Source organism: Phaseolus vulgaris, chromosome 6, assembly GCF_000499845.2.
Source record: "Phaseolus vulgaris cultivar G19833 chromosome 6, P. vulgaris v2.0, whole genome shotgun sequence".
Taxonomy (NCBI): domain Eukaryota; kingdom Viridiplantae; phylum Streptophyta; class Magnoliopsida; order Fabales; family Fabaceae; genus Phaseolus; species Phaseolus vulgaris.
The window spans coordinates 8271428-8298527 of record NC_023754.2 but is presented as its reverse complement, the minus strand read 5'-3'; the positions used below and the strand labels follow the sequence as shown (position 1 = coordinate 8298527).

General features: G+C 46.2%; 3 protein-coding genes across 3 annotated transcripts; 2 read left to right on the top strand and 1 right to left on the bottom strand.

Annotated features, from left to right (window-relative positions):
* The first annotated feature begins 15930 nt into the window (after positions 1 to 15930).
* Positions 15931 to 16446, top strand: LOC137833314 (uncharacterized). The gene has a single exon (XM_068641671.1). It carries the CDS (start codon positions 15931 to 15933, stop codon positions 16444 to 16446), a length of 516 nt encoding a protein of 171 aa, XP_068497772.1.
* A 3817-nt stretch (positions 16447 to 20263) lies between these two features.
* Positions 20264 to 21298, top strand: LOC137833313 (uncharacterized). Its single transcript, XM_068641670.1, has one exon. The coding sequence runs from the start codon at positions 20264 to 20266 to the stop codon at positions 21296 to 21298; it is 1035 nt and encodes a 344-aa protein (XP_068497771.1).
* Positions 21299 to 21735: 437 nt separating this feature from the next.
* LOC137833312 (uncharacterized) lies at positions 21736 to 22433 on the bottom strand. The gene is made up of 2 exons (XM_068641669.1): positions 22389 to 22433; positions 21736 to 22299 (listed from the first exon to the last, which is right to left on the bottom strand). Exons 1-2 carry the CDS (start codon positions 22431 to 22433, stop codon positions 21736 to 21738), a joined length of 609 nt encoding a protein of 202 aa, XP_068497770.1.
* Between the last annotated feature and the right edge of the window lie 4667 nt (positions 22434 to 27100).

Below are 27100 nucleotides of genomic sequence, written 5' to 3'. Positions count from 1 at the left end.
TTCCATGTGTTCAAATTGTGTTTTGATATGTTCAATATTTCTTTTAAATCGTAGTCTATTAATTGATTGAAACACTTATGAATATCGTTGAAAAACAATCTCATGTGTTAGAATTGTGTTTTCGTATGTTCTAAGGTCTATTAATTGATTCAAACACCTAGGATACACCCTTGAAAAATCATTTCATGTGTTCAAATATTATTTTGATATGTTTAATACTTCTTTTACAACCCAAGGTCTACTCATTGATTGAAACACTTATGATATCTTTGAAAAACAATTTCACGTGTTAAAATTGTGTTTTGATATGTTTAAGACTTCTTTCACTTACAATCTAAGGTTTTATAACCTAGGAAACTATAAGAAAGTGAATGTTCTGTATAATAATAGTTTATTAAAAGTATCTTAACTATTGAAAACAAGCGTATTACTTAACTAAATGTTTGCAACTTGTTCTTTTCTTTTCGCTATTAATTGATTGAAAACACTTATGATATTTTGAAAACCAATTCCATGTGTTCAAATTGTGTTTTGATATGTTCAATATTTCTTTTACAATCTTAGTCTATTAATTAATTGAAACACTTATGAATATCGTTGAAAAACAATCTCATGTGTTAGAATTGTGTTTTCGTATGTTCTAAGGTCTATTAATTGATTCAAACACCTAGGATACACCCTTGAAAAACCATTTCATGTGTTCAAATTGTATTTTGATATGTTTAATACTTCTTTTACAACCCAAGGTCAATTCATTGATTGAAACACTTATGATATCTTTGAAAAACAATTTCACGTGTTAAAATTGTGTTTTGATATGTTTAATACTTCTTTCATTACAATCTAAGGTTTTATAACCTAGGAAACTATAAGAAAGTGAATGTTCTGTATAATAATAGTTTATTAAAAGTATCTTAACTATTGAAAACAAGCGTATTACTTAACTAAATGTTTCAACTTGTTCTTTTCTTTTCGCTATTAATGATTGAAAACACTTATGATATCTTTGAAAACCAATTCCATGTGTTCAAATTGTGTTTTGATATGTTCAATATTTCTTTTAAATCTTAGTCTATTAATTGATTGAAACACTTATGAATATCGTTGAAAAACAATCTCATGTGTTAGAATTGTGTTTTCGTATGTTCTAAGGTCTATTAATTGATTCAAACACCTAGGATACACCCTTGAAAAATCATTTCATGTGTTCAAATATTATTTTGATATGTTTAATACTTCTTTTACAACCCAAGGTCTATCATTGATTGAAACACTTATGATATCTTTGAAAAACAATTTCACGTGTTAAAATTGTGTTTTGATATGTTTAAGACTTCTTTCACTTACAATCTAAGGTTTTATAACCTAGGAAACTATAAGAAAGTGAATGTTCTGTATAATAATAGTTTATTAAAAGTATCTTAACTATTGAAAACAAGCGTATTACTTAACTAAATGTTTGCAACTTGTTCTTTTCTTTTCGCTATTAATTGATTGAAAACACTTATGATATCTTTGAAAACCAATTCCATGTGTTCAAATTGTGTTTTGATATGTTCAATATTTCTTTTACAATTTAGTCTATTAATTGATTGAAACACTTATGAATATCGTTGAAAACAATCTCATGTGTTAGAATTGTGTTTTCGTATGTTCTAAGGTCTATTAATTGATTCAAACACCTAGGATACACCCTTGAAAAACCATTTCATGTGTTCAAATTGTATTTTGATATGTTTAATACTTCTTTTACAACCCAAGGTCTATTCATTGATTGAAACACTTATGATATCTTTGAAAAACAATTTCACGTGTTAAAATTGTGTTTTGATATGTTTAATACTTCTTTCATTACAATCTAAGGTTTTATAACCTAGGAAACTATAAGAAAGTGAATGTTCTGTATAATAATAGTTTATTAAAAGTATCTTAGCTATTGAAAACAAGCGTATTACTTAACTAAATGTTTCAACTTGTTCTTTTCTTTTCGCTATTAATGATTGAAAACACTTATGATATCTTTGAAAACCAATTCCATGTGTTCAAATTGTGTTTTGATATGTTCAATATTTCTTTTAAATCGTAGTCTATTAATTGATTGAAACACTTATGAATATCGTTGAAAAACAATCTCATGTGTTAGAATTGTGTTTTCGTATGTTCTAAGGTCTATTAATTGATTCAAACACCTAGGATACACCCTTGAAAAATCATTTCATGTGTTCAAATTTATTTTGATATGTTTAATACTTCTTTTACAACCCAAGGTCTATCATTGATTGAAACACTTATGATATCTTTGAAAAACAATTTCACGTGTTAAAATTGTGTTTTGATATGTTTAAGACTTCTTTCACTTACAATCTAAGGTTTTATAACCTAGGAAACTATAAGAAAGTGAATGTTCTGTATAATAATAGTTTATTAAAAGTATCTTAACTATTGAAAACAAGCGTATTACTTAACTAAATGTTTGCAACTTGTTCTTTTCTTTTCGCTATTAATTGATTGAAAACACTTATGATATCTTTGAAAACCAATTCCATGTGTTCAAATTGTGTTTTGATATGTTCAATATTTCTTTTACAATATTAGTCTATTAATTGATTGAAACACTTATGAATATCGTTGAAACACAATCTCATGTGTTAGAATTGTGTTTTCGTATGTTCTAAGGTCTATTAATTGATTCAAACACCTAGGATACACCCTTGAAAAACCATTTCATGTGTTCAAATTGTATTTTGATATGTTTAATACTTCTTTTACAACCCAAGGTCTATTCATTTAATTGAAACACTTATGATATCTTTGAAAACAACTTCACTGTTAAAATTGTGTTTTGATATGTTTAATACTTCTTTCATTTACAATCTAAGGTTTTATAACCTAGGAAACTATAAGAAAGTGAATGTTCTGTATAATAATAGTTTATTAAAAGTATCTTAACTATTGAAAACAAGCGTATTACTTAACTAAATATTTGCAACTTGTTCTTTTCTTTTCGCTATTAATTGATTGAAAACACTTATGATATCTTTGAAAACCAATTCCATGTGTTCAAATTGTGTTTTGATATGTTCAATATTTCTTTTACAATCTTAGTCTATTAATTGATTGAAACACTTATGAATATCGTTGAAAACAATCTCATGTGTTAGAATTGTGTTTTCGTATGTTCTAAGGTCTATTAATTGATTCAAACAGCTAGGATACACCCTTTGAAAACCATTTCATGTGTTCAAATTGTATTTTGATATGTGTACCGCCCTGGTGGTCGGGTATGATGACGTGGCATCATGCTACAGTGTAGGCGTGTTGACAAGGCGCCAGGTTGGCAGATAGGAAGGAAGTCGGGAGGCACGCGTAGTCGCCGATTGTTAAGTTGGCGTGTTCCGACTTCCAGCTTACCAGAATAGGCGATCGCCAGGTTGAAGATGAAGTCGCCAGATGCAGACCCAGGCGACCAAGCAGTCGGAGATCGCCAGAACAAGCACATCGCCGAAGATGAAGAGAAGCAGATTATGAAGGCGGCCGGCGAGACCACAGGGAAGGTGTATGAAGGCCCTAACTCGCCAGTTACAGTAGAGATCGCACTCCTAAGTTAGCTATGGACTGGGCAGTACCATGCATAAGTAACTTAGCCAAAATGAGAGCAGAAGCAGCGCCAAGTCAGGGAGCCTCCAGATGATGGCACGTGTACAGTTGGATGCAAGCCACGTGTCCAAATCTGTAACTGCCAGGAGAGAGAAAGCCACCAGGTATATAAGAGTTCTTAACAGACTTTCTGAGGTACGGACGTCCAGTTCATACACTTTACGCTTGCGAGTGATAGAGCTGATTGTAAGAGAGGATTTGCACGGTTCTCGTTCTTAGTATTTGGTGATACCGTCACTGACTTGAGCGTCGGAGTGCGATCGGCCGCAGCGGCGCCGTATCGTTTCTTTGCAGGTTCTTGAGATAGATCCCGAAGAGGAACGGAGGTGAGAAGCGGTGCGCACGTCGATCCTTTGACGAGGCATTCTCCAGCGTTCCGGTCAACAGGCAGGATCATCAGGCGCCCACCGTGGGGCCGTGTAAAACTTGCTCCCATCCACAGCGTGAGTTCGTGGAAGTTTTCGAGGTTTCGGCGTGGTTGTGTGCTGGTGCAACCGTCGTTCGCAGTTTCTTTGAGTTTCGTTCGGTGAATCTGCGTTTTGAACCGTTCGTTTGGCTTTTCGATTGGTGGAGTGAGGTCTTTTGTTGCTTGCGCGCAATCTGTTTGGTGGAAGTTCGAGTTCTTTCGTTTGTTTGGCTGTCCGCGGGGAAACGGTGGTTTTTTGGTGAAGTTGTGCTTTTCTTCGAAGGTTTGCGGTGTTCTTGAAGTTCTTGCGCAGTTTCTTGAGTTTTCTCTGATTGATCGCTGATTCGATCGTGGTTGAAGTGTTGTTTGCTGCATTCCTGTGGTTCGCTGAAGTTAATGAGAAAAATGAGAAGCAATCGTTCCAGTCCCGTGGCGCCTGTCGCTGCTGAAGGCGACGCCGCCATGACCATGGCGCAGATGGCAGAGATGATGCGCTCGTTGCAGGCAACTGTGGAAGCCTCGCGCGTAGAGCAGGCGAGGATACATGAGGACCTGGTCGCCTCTCGCGCCAGGAACGAGGAGCTCAGCAAGGTAACTGAGGAGCTGCGTCGAGCTCTTCAGGAGCAGCAGGGACGTTCTTCTGCTGAAGAGGTGGCACCGTCGACGCCACCTCGTGTGTTCCCAATGCCTTTCGTTCAGGCGATTACCGACACGCCAATTCCCACGAGCGTGGTTCCGGTTAAAGCTGTTTTACCGGCGTGGAGGATCCAGAGGCTCATCTGACCACGTTCCACACGCAGATGATGCTGTCGGGAGGGTCAGACGCCGTATACTGCAAGATGTTCGTGAGTACGCTCCAGGGAACGACGATGGAGTGGTTTGTGAGCCTGCCTAACAGCCACATAACCAATTTTCAGCAGTTCTCGAAAATCTTTGTCGAGCAGTACATTGTGAATAAGGCACCGCCCAGGTGTCCTATGATCTGTTTGATATAAGGCAGTACCATGGGGAGTCCCTCAGAGACTACCTCAATCGCTTCGGAGCGCAGATGGTCAGATCGCCGGCCAAGGATGAAGAAATGCTGGTCTATGCCTTCAAGAAGGGCGTGCAGCCAGGGCCATTCTGCGAGGCCTTGATTAGGGCTCATCCAGCGACGTTTGCTGAAGTCAGGCGACTTGCGGTGGCCCACATCGCCGACGAGAGTGAAGTCGCCGAGAAGAGAGGCAGCGTGGCTCCCGCCAGGCCATGCGCCCAGACCAGGATCCAGCCGCAGAGGGTGCTGGAAACGGCGGCGGCCAGAAGAGACTAGAGGACTCACCATCCTTACGACAGGAGAAACAAGGGAAGAAGCCAAGCGCGCCAACAACAGCACGCCAGCAACCAGCACGCCGGGAGTACAATCGCCCGCCTAAGCACAATTCGTCATGGGACTAGCGGACCTGATCGCTATCCTAACATATCTGCTAGGTTGAAAGCGCCGAGAAGGTGGGAGACAAGGTGCTGGGTCAAAGCCGGACGCCTGGTGCGAGTTCCACCAGTGATTTGGCCAACCTGGACTTGTGTTTGTCTTTAGGATACCAGCTCGACGATCTGGTTAAGAGCGGGTTCCTAAACGACTATCTGCTGGATAGGAGGACGGGGGGAGCGTCGAGTTCCCAGCCAGCAGGTGGGGAAGCCCAGCAACACGAGATGCCTATCCATGGGGAGATCCACACCATTGCAGGGGGTTTCTCAGGTGGTGGATGCACCGCATCGCAGAGGAAAAAGTATGCGCGATCGGTGATGCAGTGGACATGTTTGAAGATCACTCGCCGGAAGTGGACATTACGTTCACAAGCAGGATCTTCGGGACGTTGTGCCTCATGACAACGATCCCCATAGTTATTTCGTTGATTACAACGGGAGGAAGGTCCACAGAGTTCTGGTGGACCAAGGAAGCTCGGCAGACTGATGTTCTGGCCGACTTTCACGCAGCTGGAATTGCCCCTTGACCAGCTAAGGCCCTATGGAGGGTGCTTATATGGGTTGCTGGCGACCAGGTGGAGGTCAGGGGGTACATTGAGCTGAGAACCACGTTTACAGATGAGGCTGGGTCGAGGACGGAGAAAATCAAGTACCTCATCGTAAACGCCCCTTCAGCATATAACATCCTGTTGGGAAGGCCCACTCTTAACAGGATAGGCGCCATTCCGTCGACTCGGCACATGAAGGTGAAGTTGCCGTCCATGGAAGGGGTGGTGATCACGATCAAGTCTGATCAGAAAGAAGCGAAAAGGTGCTATGAGAATAGCCTAAAAACAAAAGATCAGTGAGTTATGTAACAACCACCCCACCTCCCGGTGTAAGCCCAGACCGCCGGTAGCAGAGGAGGCCGCCGGAAGGGATGTAGAGATGGTAGACGCTGAGCTAGGGGAGAGGAATGCTGGCCTGGAAGAGGAAGAGGCGCGGAATCGCCCCGAGGAAGCAAGGGAACAGGGAATCGCCAGGGCGGTGATCGCCAGAGAATCCAGGCCCAAACCTGTTGAGCAGTGGCTCGAGAAGGAGATCGGAGGAAAAATCTTCAAGCTCGGAAGATCTCTGGAGGTCGATCTCCAGGACCAGATCGCCAAGGTGATTGAGCGGCATCTGGACGCGTTTGCTTGGTCCGCTTCGGACATGCCCGGGATCGATCCCGACTTCTTGTGCCATCATCTGGCGATGGACAATTTGGTGAGACCGGTGCGACAAAGGAGAAGAAAATTCAATGAGGAGAGGAGGCAGGCGATCAGGGACGAAACACGGAAACTCCTCGCTGCAGGCCACATCAGGGAAGTCCAGTACCCTGAATGGTTGGCAAATGTCGTACTGGTGAAGAAGAGTAACGGGAAATGGCGCATGTGCGTCGATTTCACCGATCTGAACAAAGCTTGCCTAAAGGATTCGTATCCTTTACCAAGCATTGATGCCCTGGTTGATAGTGCTGCAGGGTGCAAGCTGCTGAGTTTCCTGGATGCCTTCTCGGGCTATAATCAGATCAAGATGCATCCCATGGATGAAGAAAAATAGCCTTCATGACGGAGAGGTCGTGCTACTGCTATAAGGTGATGCCGTTTGGGCTGAAGAACGCGGGGGCCACGTACCAGAGGTTGATGGATCGAGTACTTGCACCAATGCTGGGAAGTAACGTGCAAGCCTACGTCGATGACATGGTCGTGACCTCGCAGGAGAAAAGCAAACACGTTGCAGACTTGGAAGAATTGTTCACGACGATCGCCAAGTTTAAGTTAAAGCTCAACCCGGAGAAATGCATTTTCGTCGTGGAGGCTGGAAAGTTTTTGGGTTTTCTCTTGACTGAAAGGGGGATAGGAGCTAACCCAGACAAGTGTGCCGCCATCTTGGCGATGAGAAGCCCGGCTACGGTGAAAGAAGTCCAGCAGCTAACAGGTCGGATGGCAGCCCTATCTCGCTTCGTGTCAGCTAGCGGAGAAAAGGGGCACCCCTATTTTCAATGTCTGCGGCGCAATAACAAGTTCGTTTGGACGAAAGAGTGCGAGGAAGCTTTCGTCAAACTAAAAGAGTATCTGGCGAGCCCGCCGGTTCTGTGCAAACCGCTGGCGGGAACCCCTCTCAGGCTGTATTTCGCTGTGACTGAGAGGGCGGTGAGTGCGGTGCTCGCCCAGGATCAAGATCAGGCTCAGAAGCCTATTTATTTTGTGAGCAAGGTGTTGCAGGGCCCAGAAACGAGATATCAGGCCCTGGAGAAGGCTGCGTTGGCTGTGGTGTTTTCGGCGAGGAGGTTGCGCCACTACTTCCACAGTTTCACAATACTGGTGATGACTGACCTGCCCATCCAGAAGGTCTTGAAGAAACCCGACGTTGCGGGAAGGATGGTGAAGTGGGCGGTAGAGTTGTCAGAGTTTGATATTAAGTACGAGCCTCGAGGCCCGATCAAGGGGCAAATCTTTGCAGATTTTGTGGTTGAACTCTCATCAGAGGCGACGCGGGTTGAAGGAGACGATTTCCGTTGGGTACTCTCGGTGGATGGATCGTCGAACCAGCAGGGTAGCGGTGCTGGAGTCATATTGGAAGGGCCCAACGGCGTGCTGATTGAACAATCTTTGAGGTTTGCTTTCAAAGCCAGCAACAATCAAGCTGAGTATGAGGCGCTGATCGCCGGGATTTTGCTGGCCAAGGAGATGGGAGCTAGGGTGCCGATGGCTAAGAGTGATTCGCTGCTAGTCACGGGGCAAGTAACAGGCGAGTTCCAGGCTAAAGATCCACAAATGGCGGCTTACTTGGCGTATGTGCAGGAATTGAAGAGTTCCTTTGCCTCCTTTGAAGTAGTACATGTGCCCAGAGAGCAGAATGCCCGAGCTGACTTGCTTGCTAAGCTCGCCAGCTCAGGCAAGGGGGGTAGGCAGAGGACGGTGATTCAAGAAACTCTGAAGACGCCGAGGGCATTTGTAGCAGATCACCTGGTCCTTCAGATAAGCAGGTCGACGGAGAGAGCAGCGAGAAGCCACAAGTCCTTGACGCAAGAAACTCTGAGATCGCCGAGAGTTAGAGCATACCGAGGAGAGAAGGTGGACGTGATGCAGGTCTGCGCCGCCCATGAGCCAGACACTTGGATAACGCAATACAAACGGTGCCTGGCAGATGGCCTCCTCCCGTTGGATCCGACGGAAGCTAGGAAGGTAAAGAAAAATTCCAGCAAGTACACATTGATTGATGGCGATCTGTACAGGTTTGGGTTCACTCACCCACTCCTGGAATGTATACACGGCGAGAAGTGCACGAGAATCATGGCAAAGCTCCACGAAGGTATATGCGGAAGCCACGTCGGGGGTCGAGCTCTGGCCGCGAGGACTCTCCGTGCAGGCTACTACTGGCCATCCATGAGAGAAGATTGCAAGAAATATGCCCAATGCTGTAAACAATGCCAGCAGCACGCCGATTGGCATAAGGCACCTCCCGAGGAGTTGAAGTCGATCTATAGCCCTTGGCCGTTTCATACTTGGGGAATCGACATCCTGGGAACTTTCCCGCTGGCGATCAGGCAAATGAAGTACTTGGTGGTGGCGATTGAGTATTTCACCAAGTGGATTGAAGCACTAGTTAAGTTTTCAAAGTCCTCATCGTCTTTCGGCGATCGGAGGCACCAGATGAAAGACCTCAACGCTCTCGCGCGTCCTGAGGCAAGTAAAAGACCTCCTCGCCGTCGAGCGAGTGCAGGCGAGAAAGAGTAAAAAGTCCTCCATGTTTCTGGGGGCGAGAAGATGGAACCCCTGGGGCAATGTAGAGGCAAGTTAAAGACCTCCTCGCCGACGAGCGAGTGCAGGCGAGAGAAAGAAAAGGTCCTCAGTGCATCCAGGGGGGAGGAGATGTACACCCTGGGCAAGTTGAGGCACCAGATAAAGTCCTTATCGCCGTTGTACGAGCTAAGGCCAGTTAAAGACCTCCTCGCCGCCGAGCGAGTGCAGGCGAGAGAAAGAAAAGGTCCTCAGTGCATCCAGGGGGGAGGAGATGTACACCCTGGGCAAGTTGAGGCACCAGATAAAGTCCTTATCGCCGTTGTGCGAGCTAAGGCCAGTTAAAGACCTCCTCGCCGCCGAGCGAGTGCAGGCGAGAGAAAGAAAAGGTCCTCAGTGCATCCAGGGGGAGGAGATGTACACCCTGGGCAAGTTGAGGCACCAGATAAAGTCCTTCTCGCCGTTGAGCGAGTTCAGGCGAGTTAAAAGACCTTCTCGCTTATGTGCGAGCATAGGCAAGATAAAATCCTTCTCGTCTCGAACGAGTTCAGGTATGGCGAAGAGGGTGGAAGAAGCTTGAAAGGTGGCTAAGGTAGGTTCGAAGAGAACGCCTAGTCAGCCGGTCTTTTGCTCTGAAGTTCAGGGGGGCAAAGGGAGATCCCAAAGGGCGCTTCTACCCCAGATAAAGAAACGATTGCCAAAGCATGAGGCTAGGAAAAGCTGATGTTACCAAGAGGTCTTGGCGATCGGGAAGAGTTTAAACGACGGCGAGAAGGTTAAAATACCTGTTTGATGAGGCAGGTCGGGTGGGACGGCGTTTTGAGCCAATAATTGAGTGACAGTTCGTTGCTTGGAAGGTATTCTTATGATAAGGTTAGTGACTCAAGAGTACAAGTTGTTTAAAGTGATTATTGCTTAAGTTTGAATTGGCTCGAGGCAGTTACGTCAAAAGTCGCGTTTGCAAAATCACTAAGTTAAATCCGACAAAGTTAAACATGCAAAGAAGGCTAAAGCGCTTAAAAGGAGTCAGGGGAGAGAATATCCAAGCCTTGTGATTGAAATGAGTATCTGTTAAGAATACATAGGCGCGAGTTTATTACAAGATATATACAAGGGAAATCATAAAGTAGCAAATGAGGTGGAGTTGATTAGTCTTCAGCAGGAACGACCTTTCCATCTACTACTTCGTTGTTCAACGACACCATGCTGAGGTCAAGATCGGAGAATAGGCATGCGAATTGTTCCCGAGCGGCTTCGAATCCAGCAGCCAGAATCTGAGCAGAGTTTAGCTTAAGTTCTTCAATTTGCCCTTGAAGTTCTTCAACCTGTTTCTTGAGCTCTTTGTTCTGCTGCTCCAGCTCTTCAACCTGTTTTCGGAGTTGTTCGTTGGTCTCTTGAGCATGGAGAAGGTCGTCAGTAACCTTCTTGGATTCCGTTTGAGCTTGGGCCAACTCAGCAGCCATCTTTCCTTTCTCCTTGTTTGCCTCGGCGAGATCAGCCATGGCGTCGTCCCTCGCTTTTTCTACTTGCCCAAGTAGCTTCTCGCGGTCGATCGACCTCTGCTCCAGTTTTTGCACCTTGGCGGCGTCAGCTTGAATGTGAGCCTCCAGGTCGATCGCCTTGGCGCGAAGAGGCACGATTTTGCTTTCCAACTCGACCTTCTCTTGGGCAAGATCGTGAACTTTGCGGCGAAGGTCAGCAGCTTCCTTGCGCGCCAGCCTGAGCTCGGTATTCAGGGCATCCTCCACTCGGGAGTGTTCGATTTCTGCGAGCGTCAGGCTGAATGACATCTTCTCCACCTCGACCTTCATAGTGCTATTTTCAGTCTTGAGGTTGAAGAGATCGTCTTGAAGCCTCCTGGTGGAGCTCTCCACAGCCCTCGTTATGATCGCGGGGATATCCTATGCTATGGTTTTCAACTTGGCAGTTAGAGGTTCCCACATCCTTGTGACTTCAAGGGAAAGGTTTGCTGCTTGGAGAGGCGCCAGGGGGGCTTGTTGAGGGTTCTCGCCGCCACCTTCCTTGGCAATATCTTCAGTGGTTGCTTCCTGGCGTGGCGACGCAATCGGGGATTCGGTAATCAGGATTGGAGAGGTATGAGCCACCTCATCCCCGATTGGAGCATTTTCTGCAGCTGAAGCGTTTGAAGGGGGGCCCCCTCCAGCTGAGATGTGTGGCGTAGAGGCGCTTGGGGGGTCCTCCAGGAAATTTGGCTCTTGGGCCTCAGCTGCAGGTGGCGCAGTGGCCAGTGGAATCGCCTGGACTGGAGAGGGAGGAGCCTGCGGCGTTGGCGATGATGGAGGAGGAGCAGGCGTCGACGGTGGTGTTGAAGTTGGAAGAGGGGGTGGAGCAGGTGGAGAAGATGGTGCCACCCTCTTCCTTTTCGTAACGAGGCCATCCTCTGTGACCTCGTCATCCTCTTCTTCCTTTTCGCTTAGGACCAGTTTCTTGCACTGGGTGGGTTCCTTGGGCGGTGATCGCCCATGAACGATGGCCTTCTCGACCGCCGAGTTGGGCACCGTTTGGGAACCGGTCGCCAACCCGTGGTTTCGGGCGAGCGCCTTCAATTCGGCGAGCATGTTTCCGCCCAACATGTTGTCTGCATGAAACGAAAATGCATGGGTTAGCTCAAAGAAGAAAAAGATAAGTGTATAAGGTAATAAGCAGCAGAGCAGATATGTGCAGGAAAGGTAAAACCAAAGTCTTGTGCGTATCGCACAAGACGCCCAGAAGCAGTATCAGAAGCAGTATCAAAGCAACAGTTTGGATGTCCTAACCTATTTGGAATTCTAGCTGATCCTCAAAGAATTCGAAGGAGATCAAGGTGGTGGTCAGAAATGTTATATTGGCGTCCGCCACCCTCTTCCAGAAAAGACAGAGGTCTCTGTCCAATGCTCCCATGCTATCAGGACTTCTGGGCCTCCTGAAGCAGCTCTTGGACTCCTTTTTCCCCTTGTCCACCCAGTACAAGGGGAAGCCATCAAGAAGGGAGGTGTCCTTGTCGTTTGCACGTACTTGGATGAATTTCCCCTTCCAGTCTTTGTACGATTGCTGGAAGATGGTAAAAATGGATCTCCCAGCAATTGCATTCAAGCTGACCCACAGGCGGTCTCCTGGGTGCTTGGCCTCGAAAAGGAACAAAAACACGTCCACCGACGCGGGCAACCCCAGGTGGTCGCATGTTATTTGAAAGGCTCGAACAAACGCCCAGCTGTTGGGGTGAAGCTGGGCGGCAGCAATGTTGAGCTCGGTCAGAAGTTCCCTCTCGAATCGGGTGAGAGGGAACCTGAGCTTGACCTTCTTGAAGAAAGTTGTATAGACAAAGCAGAAGGGCCCGTCGGCGCTTACTCTGTCATCAGCACATACTGGCAGAGCGGCAGGGCAAGGCAACACCATCATCTTCTCGTCGTGCTCCTTGTGAAACGATTGATAGGCCTCGTCCCCCTTAGTCAACCGCAAAACTGCTCCCGCAGTGTTCACCGACGAGGTCTCCTTCAGGAGGGTTGAGTTAGCCCAGGGGTATAAAGTTTTGAAGTCTGGCGGAGGAACGGGGGCTCCTCCAGCGTTAGATGGAGTCGCCTGAGCCAGGACAGGTTGGGAAGACGCAGGCCTCACAGCCTGCGAAGACGAAGCGCCACGAACTTGTGTTGAGTCGTGTGCTTGTGAAGGAAGGTTTCGTGCTGAAGGAGGTGGGTTCGGGGTAATCTTGGTGCGAGTCATGATAGCAACTGCAAAGGAAGAAGAAAGGAGAAATGATCAGGGGGTTACAAAGGCTGACTCGATCATAGAAGGAAGGTGAAAAAAAACGAACGAATGTATGTTCGTTGCGACGATTGACAAAGCCCTAAGTTACGCAGAAGGAGAAATGGAAAAACAACCCACAGCGTATGCACCAGGCAGTTACAGGATGATGCAAATCGGTGAAAATGCAAGGAAACCCAGCAGATGAAGGAAAGTAGTTACCTTTCGATGATCAGGAAGACGGTGAAGGGAGATGGTGATCTAGAGCATTGAAGAACGTCGAGAGCTTTCGCAGAAGGAAGTGAGAGCGTTTGCAAGCACGAAGAAAGTGATGGAACAGTGGAGCGTAATGGGTTTAAGGGTTTTCGAAATGATTTTAGGAAGCGCTAACAGCAGATGAAGAGAGCCGTTGATGAAGCCACGTGTCGAACGATGAGTGAAGGGTTTGGTGGAGCGTCAGAGCAGCAGAAGGTACAACCGCTTGGAATTTCGCGTCAAGGCCACGTAGATCGGTGTTAACGAAGGCTCTTTCAATTTTTTCGCTAGACAAGTCTTCGCTTAAGACTGGGGGGCTTGTGTACCGCCCTGGTAGTCGGGTGTGATGACGTGGCATCCTGCTACAGTGTAGGCGTGTTGACAAGGCGCCAGGTTGGCAGAAGGAAGGAAGTCGGGGGACACGTGTAGTCGCCAGTTGTTAAGCTGGCGTGTTCCGACTTCTAGCTTACCCGAATAGGCGATCGCCAGGTTGAAGATGAAGTCGCCAGATGTAGACCCAGGCGACCAAGCAGTCGGAGATCGCCAGAACAAGCACATCGCCGAAGATGAAGGAGAAGCAGATTATGAAGGCGGCCGGCGAGACCACAGGGAAGGTGTATGAAGGCCCCTAACTCGCCAGTTCCAGTAGAGATCGCACTCCTAAGTTAGCTATGCACTGGGCAGTACCATGCATAAGTAACTTAGCCAAAATGAGAGTAGAAGCAGCGCCAAGTCAGGGAGCCTCCAGATGATGGCACGTGTACAGTTGGATGCGAGCCACGTGTCCAAGTCTGCAACTGCCAGGAGAGAGAAAGCCACCAGGTATATAAGAGCTCTTAACAAACTTTCTGAGGTACGCACGTTCAGTTCATACACTTTACGCTTGCGAGTGATAGAGCTGATTGTGAGAGAGGATTTGCACGGTTCTTGTTCTTAGTATTTGGTGATACCGTCACTGACTTGAGCGTCGGAGTGCGATCGGCCGCAGCGGCGCCGTATTGTTTCTTTGCAGGTTCTTGAAGTAGATCCCGGAAAGGAACGGAGGTGAGAAGCGGTGCGCACGTCGATCCTTTGACGAGGCATTCTCCAGCGTTCCGATCAACAGGCAGGATCACCTAACAATTGGCTTCAAGAGCAAGGTTCTTGAAAGTTATTCAAGGTTTTGATTTTTGGTTTTTGAAAATCTTTCGATGGCTGATAAAATGCCCTTTGGGGAAGGAGCCTCAATAAACAAACCACCTTTATTTTGTGGAATTAATTACCAATTCTGGAAAGTTAGAATGAAGACTTTTATACATTCAACTAACAAAGGCATTTGGGAATCAATTGAAAATGGTCCTTTTGTACCTCAAGTTAAGAAAGATGATGTTTTAGTTGATAAACCTTCATCTGACTGGAAAGAGGCGAAATCTAAGAAAGCTAAATTTGATTGGATAGCTAATGTTCCGGCCGGTTGGCCTGGGTCGTCCTTATGCGTGGCTTGTTCTAACGAGCTAGGGCACCTTCGTTTTGCTTCGTCTGTCAGTACCTGAAAAAGAAGAACAAAGGAGCGCCCTCGCGACCGTTTGCACTCCGACGATCAAGTCAGCTAGCGAGAAGCACCAAAGTGACTAGAAACTGTATGATAATCTCAATGACTGAAAACTGTATGGCTAAAACTGTGTTGCCCTAATTGTCTTGTGCTCTCAGCGGATGCGCTGCCAAGAACAATTAGGGTTTTGCTCTGTAGGTCTATCTGGGAAGAACTAGGTTAAACTCGTGTAACTATGAACTCAAAAACGTACCTCTCTAGGGCTTATTTGCGCCCTATATATAAGTGAAAACTAGGGTTCCTTGGAGAAAGTCCTTGCGCCGCTATCTTTAACGTATCTGGCCCATGGACTCCCTTCATCTGGAGTGCAACGTATAGCCTTACGCCCCTTTGGGCTCTAACTTGAGCGCTGTATTTATCGCGCCATCATACTATTCGAGTGCCCTAACATGACACGTGTCATGCATGCAGCCTTCCTGGATACTTTTAATGAGCACGTGGGCATTACCACGTGCCCTTTTGACTTGATAATTTATTCTGTGCCTAGGGACCCACAATGCCGCTGCTCAACTTAGGGTTATTCCCTCGTGTGGGCCCCCTCTCTGTGAAATGCTTACGTCATGCGGATTGACTCTCCAGGCGATGTCTTACTTAGGCGATGGGCGATGATCCATCTTGGCGATGACACATCCCGGCGATAACCGCTTATTCATGCTGCAGAACGCCGCCTTTACACACAACGACTACGTTGACTCCTTGACTACATACCTTTCCCTTGTCCACGTCATCACACCCGATGACCTGGTCGATACAACTAAGAACATTATAACATCTACTTTGAGTAGTGATGAATTTTTCAGGGTTTCGCAATGTAGCTCGGCCAAAGAAATGTGGGACATCTTAGAGGTCACACATGAAGGCACAAATGATGTAAAGAGAGCTAGGAAGCATGCTCTAATCTAAGAGTATGAACTTTTCAGAATGCAGAAGGGAGAAACAATATGTGATGTGCAAAAAAGGTTCTCTCATATTGTGAATCACCTTATAAGTCTTGGCAAGATGTTTGATGAAGAGGAACTCAACATCAAGGTGTTAAAGTGTCTTGATAGAACATGGCAACCAAAGGTGACTGCCATTTCAGAATCAAAGGATCTCACCTCATTGACAAGCATAACAAGAGCATAGCACTCAAAGCTAGCAAACAACAACATGTTTCCAGTGAAAGTGAAGATGAAAACATAAGCTTGCTATCAAGAAAATTCAGCAAGTTCTTGAGAAAGAAACAAGCTTCTAAAAGGCATGACTCAAAGAAACCTAGTGAATTCAATTATAACAAGTATACCTGTTATGGCTGTGGTGAACAGGGACATATTAAGTCTGAATGTCCAAATAATGAAGTCAAAGAAAAGGGAGACTTCAAAAGAGAGAAGAAGGGAAAAGCAAAGAAAGCTTATACAGCATGGGATGACAATGATGTCGCATCCTCAAGCTCTTCAGATGATGAGGAAGTTAATATGTGTCTTCTAGCATTAGTAACAAGTAGTGTGGATTCTACTTCAACAAGTAAAGGTGCCACCTATGATCAATTGCTTAATGCTTTTTATGAAACTCATGATGAAGCCAACTGATTGGCCTTTTCTCTCAACCGGTTGAAAGGATTAAATAACTGGTTAGAAAATAAAGTTAAGGATCTTGAGAAAGAGTTGTGCAACACCAAAGAAGATTTAGAAAATCTGGATTTAATCTACAAGAACTCTTCTTGCAATTGGGAAAAAATGAGTTGTGAAAATTGTGAGGTTCTTGAAAAGAAGATTTGTTATCTTTTGAAAACCTTGGACAAGCTTACAACTGGAAGGTCCAACTTTGAAAATGTTTTAGCCTCACGAAAATGTGTTTTTGGAAAAGCAGGTTTGAGATTTTATCCCCAAAGCAAAGAGAAAATAATTGCAAAAACTTTTTCAAATTCTCTAGAAAAGCAATCAGTTGTTACATGCTTCTATTGCATAAAGAAAGGCCATTCAGTCAAGTATTGCAGGTTTCGTAAATCTCTTGTACCTAAAGGCATCTATAAGTGGATTCCAAGATGTATTGTCAATACAAAAGATAAATCTAATACTGAAGGTCAAAAATTCTTCAAGGGATCAAATCTTAAGATTTGACAAAGTTCTATTTTGCAGATTTCTGATTTCTTTTGAAAGGTTCAGCAAGGACTGGATGTTCTGTACTTGTTAGCATATCAGGATCTTGTGATGGGTTCCTCGAACTTCTATAATTAGAAAATCAATAATCTAGGAATTAAACTATTATTCTTTGTTAAGAGCTATCAATGTACAAAATTCAATTCTATAATGGTATGGGCGAGACCGAGATTCGGTCTCCCTGGCCGAGATTCGGTATACCTGACCGAGACCTGGGAAACCTGGCCAAGACCAGGGAAATCACCACGGATGGCCCGGCCGACCAACACATAAATCCATTAACGCTCAAACCAAGGTCAGCGAAGCTAATCTACCATTAAGGACTAGGTAATACATCCATAAGTGTGATCCATTCCACTAATCAGGCCCAATGAGGTAAGCCCATTAAAATAACGAGCAAGAGCTGCAGGTTCTCCACAGGGAGAACGAAGACATGAAAAAGAAGCTGGGGGAGGGAGGACCTTCTGCTGTATCGACCAATGTTGTCGGCAGGTCCTACACCTCTCCACCCAACCCAAGACCGGCCGAAGGGACGAGGGACAGACTCCCTCCCCGAGTGACCGAGATGGACGACGAGTCATGCTTGGTCAGGTCCGCTCGGACGACCGTGATAGCCGACTCGACCCACCAACATCCTTTTACCAACACCGTTATTGAAGTTTCACTTCCTAACAAGTGGAAGGGTTTCAATCGAGACCGATATGACGGATCGACCGATCCCGATGAGCATATGGACGCTTACACCACCCATATGAGCCTCTACACCTCGGATGACGCAGTCTTATGCTGAGTGTTTCCTACATCTTTGAAGGGAGCAACCCTTAGTTGGTTTACCAAGCTCTCACCCAACTCCATTGACAGCTTTGTCACACTCGTGGCGAAGTTTGAGACCCAGTTCGCCACCAACCGGCCGCACCACCTAACTTCCATCGCCCTGGTGGGCATCCGCTAGGAGAAGGGAGAGTCCTTGATAACCTTTGTTGATAGGTTCAGCAAGGTGGCAATGAGCATCCAGAATCTGAGCCCAGACGTTGTCATGCATCACATGCTGACAACCTGTGCATGTAGCCGGCCGACAGCCTGGAAGAGTTGAAGAAGAGAGCTGCTAAGTACATGCAGCTGGAAGAACTCAGAGAGTTCTGTAACCAGACCCGTGCCGAGGCTAGTGGAGAGAAGAACATGGAGGAGAAAGACCGCCAGGGACGGCCGAGAGGGGAAGGCTTCTGGACGAGGCTTTCAACACCGAGTTGATCCCTCCTCCAAGGAAAGTGGCCAGACAAAACAATGTCGACCAAAGGAAGCAGTGTCGGTACCATCAAAACAGTAGGCACTAGACCGAGGAGTGTTAGGCTCTGAAGGATAAAATTGAGGAACTTATCCAGGATGGGCACCTCCGTTGATTCGTCAGGAACGGTCGAGACCAACCCCGCCGGGCGGAATCCCCTAGGCAAACAAGGTCACCCCAACGCGGTCGAAATGACCGAGATCACAATGACGACCGACAGCCTAGGAGGGGCGATCCTCCCTACAGGGATGACCCTCCCAAGGAGAAGAGGTAACCGAGAGGTTATCAACACCATAGCCGGCGACTTCGCCGGGGGAGGGAGCACCAACATCACCCAGAAGAAACACCTGCGGGCGGTGCACCACGTGAACGCGGTGGCATTCCGACCGAGGATGCCACTCATCACCTTCATGGACGAGGACTTCAAAGGCGTGGATTATCGCCAACAGGATGACTCAATGGTAATATCGGTCGATATAGACCAATTCACCATCCGGTACACCGTTGTGGACCAAGGAAGTTCAGTAGACATCCTCTACTAGAAAACGTTTAAGGCCATGCGGATAGCCAAGACCGAGATGATGCCTTACGACGACCATGTAGTAGGGTTCTCGAGTGAGAAGGTGGGTACCAAGGGCTACATTAAGCTCTACACCACCTTCGAAGAGGGGAAAAATACTAAGACTATAAAGATTCGGTATCTAGTCATTGATGCCAATACCTCCTACAACATCCTCATCAGTCGGCCATCCATCAACCGGCTTATGGCCATCGTATCGACCCCTCACCTGCAATGAAATTCCCTTCCAAGACGGGAGACATTCTTACGATCCACGTGGACCAGAAGGAGGCATGAGAGTGTTATGACGAAAGCCTCCGGGTGGAGCCCTTAAGGAACGACATCTCTCCCAAGAGAAAGTCCTCCCGAAAGGACCGCTCACCCAGGGAGGTTCGGCCGATGTCAATCGAGCCAACCGTCGCGTTGGTAGACCTTGACCCCCGGGCGGCTGAGGATAGACTGGAGGCAAGGGAATAGCTAAGGAGGGTACCCCTCCTAGATGAAGAGCACAACACTACTGTAGGGACGGCCATGGCAACTGCCGAGGCCGAGATCATGCACGCCGCACTAAAAAAAATATGGACATGTTTGCATGGACACCAACCGACATGTCAGGGGTGAGCCCGGACATCATCACACATAGACTATTAATATTTAGAGAAGACCGACCGATCTCCCATAAGAAGAGGGATCTGGGCGATGAAAAATGGCTAGCAGCAAAGGCAGAGGCCGAGAAGCTTCTGTCGGCCGGATTCATACGGGAAGCTTGATACACGACTTGGCTGGCCAACGTCGTCATGGTCACCAAGCCGAACGGCAACTGGAGGATATGCATTGACTACTGAAACCTAAACAGTGCATGTCCGAAATATACCTATCCCCTCCCAAACATCGATCGCCTGGTGGATGGGGCGGTCGGCCATAAAATTCTAAGCTTCCTGGACACTTACTCTGGCTATAACCAAATAAGTATGCACCCCAGGGACAAGGAGAAGACGACCTTCATGACGATCGATGCCAACTACTACTACGAGGTCATGCCGTTCGGCCTCAAGAACGCGGGGTGACCTACCAGCGCCTCATGGACAAAATCTTCAAAGGCCTAATCGGCCGGGCGATAGAGGTATATGTGAACGATATAGTCGTGAAGTCTAAATCTTTCAAACAACATGTGAATGACCTCGACGAGGTGTTCTAGGCCCTCAGAGGGGCCAATATGAACCTCAACCCCGAGAAGTGTACATTCAGGGTTAAGGGAGGGAAGTTTCTGGGCTTCATGCTCACCCACTGGGGGATAGAGGCCAACCTCGATAAATGTCAAGCTATACTTCGCATGTCAACTCCTAGGGCGCTTGACCGCCCTCTCCAGGTTCATCCCCCGTCTGGCTGAGAAGACGAGACCGATGGTCCAGCTGCTTCGGAAGGTCGCCAAGTTCAGCTGGGACGACCGATGTGAAGAAATCTTCAAGCAATTCAAGGAGTTCCTGGCATCCCCATCCGTCATTCAAAACCTGAGACCTGATCACCCAATCCTGGTGTACCTGGCGGTCTCCGAGGAAGTAGTCAGTGCTGCTTTGGTGCAGGAAGGCGAGGGCGAGGACCGGTCGGTATACTTCATCAGTCGAACCCTCCATGCGGCCGAGACGAGATACCAGATGATCGAGAAGGTGGCTCTCGCCCTGGTCCTCATAGCAAGACGGATGCGCCCTTACTTCCAAAATCACTCGATAACTGTAAGGACCGACTACCCTATCTTTAAAATTTTATCTAAGTCGGACCTTGCAGGGAGAATGATAGGCTGGTCGGTCAAGCTGTCTGAGTTCGACATTCGCTATGAACCGAGGGGCACCATCAAGTCTCAGTGCCTGGCCAACTTTTCGGCCGAGCTAACACCACTACCCACCCTCTCGGCCGGGTGGACACTCTATGTGGATGGTTCATCCAACAAAACAGCGTGCGGAGTAGGAGTCGTCCTGGAAGGGTCGGGAGACCTTCTTCTGGAGCAAGCACTCCAGTTCGGGTTTACGACGACCAACAACCAGGCCGAGTACGAGGCCTTGCTCGTCGGGCTAAACCTAGCCTACGACATGGGAGCATGCGAGGTCGTGTGCAAGAGCGACTCCCAGGTTATGGTCGGCCAAATAAAGGGAGAATTCGAGGTGAAGGAGTCTCTGCTGCAACGATACTACCACACGGCCAAAAACAGCATCGCTAAGTTCAACAAGGCACCCTTGGAGCACATACCGAGGGAGGAAAACAGAAGGGTCGACATCTTGTCTAAGCTGCCGGTCACCAAGAAGAAGAGCCACCAGAGATCAGTCATACAGATATTGCTGAGGCACCCCAGTGTGTCCGAGACCGAATGTCTTGCAATAGACGAGGTCGAGACCGATAACTGGATGACACACATCATCCAGTACCTAACGGGGAGGTTTTGACGAGGCGTTTTCATCAAAGTACTAGCATTGTTCGCCTGCAACTCCTCGGCTCGGTCTGGATGAAGCCTTAACTGGCATACCCTGCCAACACCTCACACTCGGCTTAGTCTGGATGAAGCCTTAATCGGCATACCCTGCCGAGACTGATCAACCAGGTTTGGTCTGGACGAAGCCTTAACCAGCATACCCTGCCAACACCTCACACTTGGCTCGGTCTGGATGAAGCCTTAATCGGCATTAATGACCGACCGCCGAAACAAATGAAGATCGGCACTTTTAACTTGTGAAATTTTTTTAGAAACAAAAGAGACCGAGACACAATATTAAAGAAAAGAGGGCGATACATTCAATTGCAAAAGGGGTGGCCACACCCCGACCTCGGAGGAGAGAGAAAAATATAAAAGCAAGAAAAGGCAACAGCCCGACCAAAGGCAAACCTATCCTTGATTACCTTCAAGGCACTCGCCCTCCCCAGCCTCGGTCGACTCGACCTCCTGTGCCGCCAAAGCGCTCGCCTCGGCACTGAGCATTAACCGATCCTGGTAAACCTCGTGATCAAGGTCGAAGTCACCAAAGGCCGATGGTCCCCCATAAAGCACGTGGGCTTGGCACACAGCCCGAAGGAAGCTCTGCTTGAGCAACTCCTCGATCTCCTCGAAGTTGCGTAAAAGCTCGGCCTCGGCCTCTTCCTTCGCAGCTTGGATGGTGGCCAACTCATCAGCCGAGGACGAGAGCTTCTCATCTCTCTCCTCGACCATCTTCTTTAAGTTGGCATTCTCGGCCACCAACCTGGCCATCTCGGCCTTCAGGTCCCCCAACTGACACCCAGCTTCAGCGGCGTCATGCTGAGCCAACTCTCGCTCGACCACCTCTCGAGCTATCTTCTCCGAAAGCTCAGAGTTAGCCTCCAGAGCCTGCTTCAAGCGGTCAGCGCTCTCGGCCACCTCATGCTCCAGCTGGGAGATGTTCTCGGCATGGCGATCCCTTTCTTGGATGCCCAACTAGACCATGACGAACGACCAGGTGAGCATCTCTAGGCCACCCCTCAAAAGGTCCGAGAAAGGCACTCCTCGAATCACCTCCCGAGTACCTTCGGAGAGAGCCACACGAACCCTCCAAGTAAATTGCAAGTCATTAGTGTTAGAAGACGAGAAAATTTAAAGACGGACCGACAAAGCATAAACAAAGACCCATACCCCTAACGGTCGCCCAACGCGCCGACTTGGCATAAGCACCGATTAGCCTCCAACACTGAAGCCTCCCCGGGAAGGCATCAAAGAGCGAGAGGACCTCCACCTCATCGGCACCCTCCATCGGCCTCGGCCACACCTTAAAATCACAAGGCTGGCGAGTCCAGTAGAGGGGAAACCTTGACCGACCGGCCTCATCAAAAAAATAGGTCGTTGCCTCAGGCTGAATAATGACCTTCACCAACCTCTTTTTAAACCTTTTATAAGAGACTGCAAAGGAGTCAAATAACACACTCCCCGACCGACCGACCAAAGAGTGCCAAGAGACCTTTTGGGTGGGGTGAGAGGTGTAATAAGAAAGAAAGCAAGAATGAGTGGGATGGATACGCATTACATCACACAACAGGCGAAAGGCCAGGAGAGACGCTTAGGTGTTTGGATGAACCTGGGTGGGAGCCACATTGAGCGCCCGAAGGACGCCAATTGTGAATTTATCAAATGGGAGGGAGACATGAAGGTCCTAGAAAAAACAAGTACATATATAGAAGAAGGGGGGACCGGTACCTAATTGCCCCAAACAAACGCTCCTGGTGGGCTCGCAAGGCAAAACTCTAAAATAGCGAGAGTGCCCGCCTGCCTTTAAAACCGGGTGTTTGGCCAAAAACTTGGTCATAGACTCCTCAGTATTATAGTTGGAGGAGACCTCAACCACCTTAGGGTCCACCCAACTAAGGTCCACTAGAGGGATGGCCGTCGGGGGAGAGTTCGACTGGTCTATATCATTGGCCGGATCGTCCCCCTTACAACCTCTACCTGGGGTGGCGCCTCGGCCACCCCGACCGACAAGGAATCAGTGGTAGATGAAGAAGAAGATGATGAAGAAGAAGAAGAAGAAGAAGATTGTCCAAGGGGAAGAGAGGGGCGACTGAGGGGAAAAGAAGGGTGGTCAGAAGAAGATGATGTAGGCCGAGACAACGTCAACATAACTAACCTTGTAAAAAAAAGGCGAGACTGAGTCTAATGAAGAAGGCGAGAAAATCACTCGGTTCTCAGAGCTATGGCGAGAGAATGCTCGGTTATCAGACAACTCACAAAGAGAAAAGAACAAGGTCTTGGCACTGTTGGGACCACTATTTATAGGACCCAAGGGCCTCGGAACGCGAAACGTCAAAACGATCTCAACCATTAGATCTTCCAGATCCAACGGTCCACAACATCTCCCGCCCGAAAAACCCTTCATCAATGCACATCACGTCACGCCGCCGAAGGTCACATCACGCCTCGGGAAGCCCAATAGTCACGCACCCAAGGGAGGCTGACCGACACCCATTATCAAAGACTCATCGGACATATCCGTCCTCGAGCCTGGGGGCAAGTGTACTGGTATGGGCGAGACCGAGATTCAGTCTACCTGACCGAGACCTGGGAAACCTGGCTGAGACCAGGGAAGCCTGGCCGAGACCAGGGAAATCACCACGGACGGCCCGGCCAACCGACACATAAATCCATTAACGCTCAAACCAAGGTCAGCGAAGCTAATCTACCATTAATGACTAGGTAATACATCCATAAGTGTGATCCATTCCACTAATCAGGCCCAATGAGGTAAGTCCATTAAAATAATATAAATAGCACACATTCCAGTGAGAAAGGTACGTTATTTATTACTGTGCACCTACCCGAATACCGATCACCCGCTTTACTGACTTGAGCGTCGGAGTGCCTCCCGCAAGTACCCTCCATCCGGTGTTCACCTGAGACTGAGAGCTGAAGGAGAAGCAGAAAGACGAGAAGCATCCCAGCCAAGCACCTAGCAAGCTGCCCGGACGAAGGAAGAAGACGAAGACTTGAATAATTCTCTAGGTCACATCTCCCTAGCAGGAACAAATTCAATATGCTTCTTTGTGTTTCTATAAATGATTTCTATGTGCTCCATCTTCTCTACATATGTTTTATAGCTTGCAATTATGTGAAAACCTAATAATTACATACAACAAGTGTTTTTGGTTTCAAACAATGTTTTTTTTTTCAGAACAAAAATTTAACCGATTGTTTCCTCGAAACAACCGATTCTTTCTATCAGGTAAGCTATGGATAAATCTGTTTTTTTATTTTTAATTCTGGGTTTTTGTGATTCTGTTAAATCTAATGACGTGTATGGTCAAACTTGCTTTAATTGATGTTTGAATACAGTTTAACTCTGGTACATTAGGTTTTAATAGATCAGATCTCTACCTATCTTCAAAATCAAATTTGTCTTTAATGCTTGGTCAAATATCACATGTGAATCTGTACTTTCTGATTTTACTGACCATGTCTGCTTTATTACTCAGATTTGCTTCGTTTTTATGTTGAATACGTTCAGCTTTGACCAGGGGTTCTCTTCTATAAAACCCAATGCATTTAGTTGTTGTTTACACTCACAAATAACCGGTTAAACTAGAACTGTTATTTCTCTCTTCAATAGTTTTCTTTGCAGAAACTTTTTTTTATTCAAGCAATGGCTGGATCACCTCCATCTGCAAAAAGAATGAAGTCCAGGAGTGTCAAAAGTTCTGGAAAGCCTGAAGGTTGGTTTGTAGGGGATACCAATCTCATTAACAAATACCTACTAGAGATTAGTAGAAAAAATGTGAATACTCCAAAGGTTGTTTCCTTCTCTTGCAAGAAACAACAGAAGTTAGATTCTGTAAGGAGTGTTCTCAAAGAACAAAAGTTGAAAAGATTTCTGAAAATAACAAGGAACATTTATCCTGATCTTGTAAAGGTATTCTACACTAACCTTACTTTTGATGGTGACTCACTTGTTTCTCATGTCAAAGGTCTATGATTATTACAAATGAGGTATGATCTGCTATGACCAGGCTGAAGTCTTCTGGTCTAAGAATCAATAGGGGAAACCTTGGAATTGTGGAAGATTTCAACAAAATCTAGTTTTACAAGAGTTGTCTCAAGAATCCTCACTCCAAAGTGATGAATTTTTCTGTTGGAGGATTGAAGCTTGATGAAAGGCTTGTGGCCTTCATAGTTTCATGGATTCTCACACCTAAAGGGAGCAACCATTCAACTCTTTCTGAAGAAGATCTCCTCATGATCTACTGCATCATGAATAAAGTGAAGATCACTTGGATTCACACTATCAAATAGCATATGCAAAAAGCCATGAGGTTATGTGATTTTCATTATCCTTATGCTATTTTGATTTCTAAGTTCCTTCACTATTTTGAAGTAGATATAGAAGGAGAGCTAGCAGAAGTTATCAAGCCCTCCAGTGAAATCAATATTGGATCCCTAAGCAAGATGGGGTTTACTAAGATTGGTGGAAAATGAGTAAGCAAATATGGTGATTATGCTGGCCCGAGTGGAACCAATGAAGGAAATGAAGCTGAAGAAGCAGCAATGCAAGATGATCCTGCTGTTGGAACTCAAGAAGGAATGCATCATGATATCAACATGGAGGAAAGGATGCCAAGCATGTCATCCTTTGAAATGCAAATGTTGAAAAAAATGGACACCTTTGCCGATAATCAAAGGAACCTTTATGAGATGTGCGAATCAAGGTTTAGAAACATGGACACAAGGTTCTCTACTTTGGATGAACAAATTGAAGAAGTTCAGAGGCAGATTCTGGAACTACAATTTCAAAGGGAGGATAGCCCTTCTTTTTAGTTCAAACGTTTTTCTTTTATGTTGTTTTTTAATCCTACCTTTTTGTCTATTTGATGAGACAAATAGGGGGAGAAGTATTGGGGTTTGTAATGTTCTTAATATTGCTTTATTGCTTTTGAACATTGCTTTATTACTTGCCTTTATAAACTGATGTATCTGGTTTATTGTTTAATTGTGTTTCCTGGTTTTTAGCAGAATTTCAACCAGTTATCTCTGTATTATAACCAATTGTTCTTGTATGGTTCTGCTTATTTTTAAAACTGATATAAAGTGTATATCTATTTGGACAAGACTATTATGTGTTTGTTCAGTACTTGCAGGATTCAACAGATTCTAAACAAAGAACATTTCCAAAAGCTCCCAGGGATTTGTCCACATCAAATAGGGGGAGATTGTTGAAGATGAGAAGCTTTGATGTGCCAAATCCAAGTGAAGTCTGAAGTTGGGTGGTGCTTTAGGTTTAGGTTTTGGTTTGGGGTTTAGAATCTTTGTAAAATCAGTTTTGAATCTCAAACAAAGCTCATTTCAATCAGTTTTAAAGATTAAAGTGTTTTTCCATGCAAAGGGAAAAACAACCGATTAAAATGTCAAGATAATCGGTTGTTTGTAACTTAGCTGGCAACAAAGGTTTTAAAACTGTTTTATAACTGACAAGAGCATTCAACCGGTTAATTCGTGGTTTTAACCGATTAAATGTGTGTGCTTGTAACAGTTTTTTGAAAAAAAAAATTTAATTGATTTGCTCTAATGTTCGCATTTCAAGTTTTATAAATATGCTTTTGATTCAAATGTTTAGGTGATTTTGATTAACAAGAGAGAATTGATGAAACAAAAAGTGTTTGATACTTTGAGTTGAGACTGATTTGAGAGATTACCAAAACTGTTTGTGAAAAGGTTTTAACCAAGTTTTTAAGATTGATTTGTGCTTTGTTGTCTTTCAAAG

What these genes read in the sequence shown, in the direction of transcription:
- LOC137833313 (XM_068641670.1), top strand. Translation starts at nt 20,264, where the DNA reads ATGGTCCAGCTGCTTCGGAAGGTCGCCAAGTTCAGCTGGGACGACCGA.
- LOC137833312 (XM_068641669.1), bottom strand. Translation starts at nt 22,433, where the DNA reads ATGACTTGCAATTTACTTGGAGGGTTCGTGTGGCTCTCTCCGAAG. An exon ending in TCGTGTGGCTCTCTCCGAAG is followed by an intron (nt 22,300 to 22,388) that starts GTACTCGGGAGG and finishes GTCATGGTCTAG; the next exon opens with TTGGGCATCCAAGAAAGGGA.
- LOC137833314 (XM_068641671.1), top strand. Translation starts at nt 15,931, where the DNA reads ATGGCAACCAAAGGTGACTGCCATTTCAGAATCAAAGGATCTCACCTC.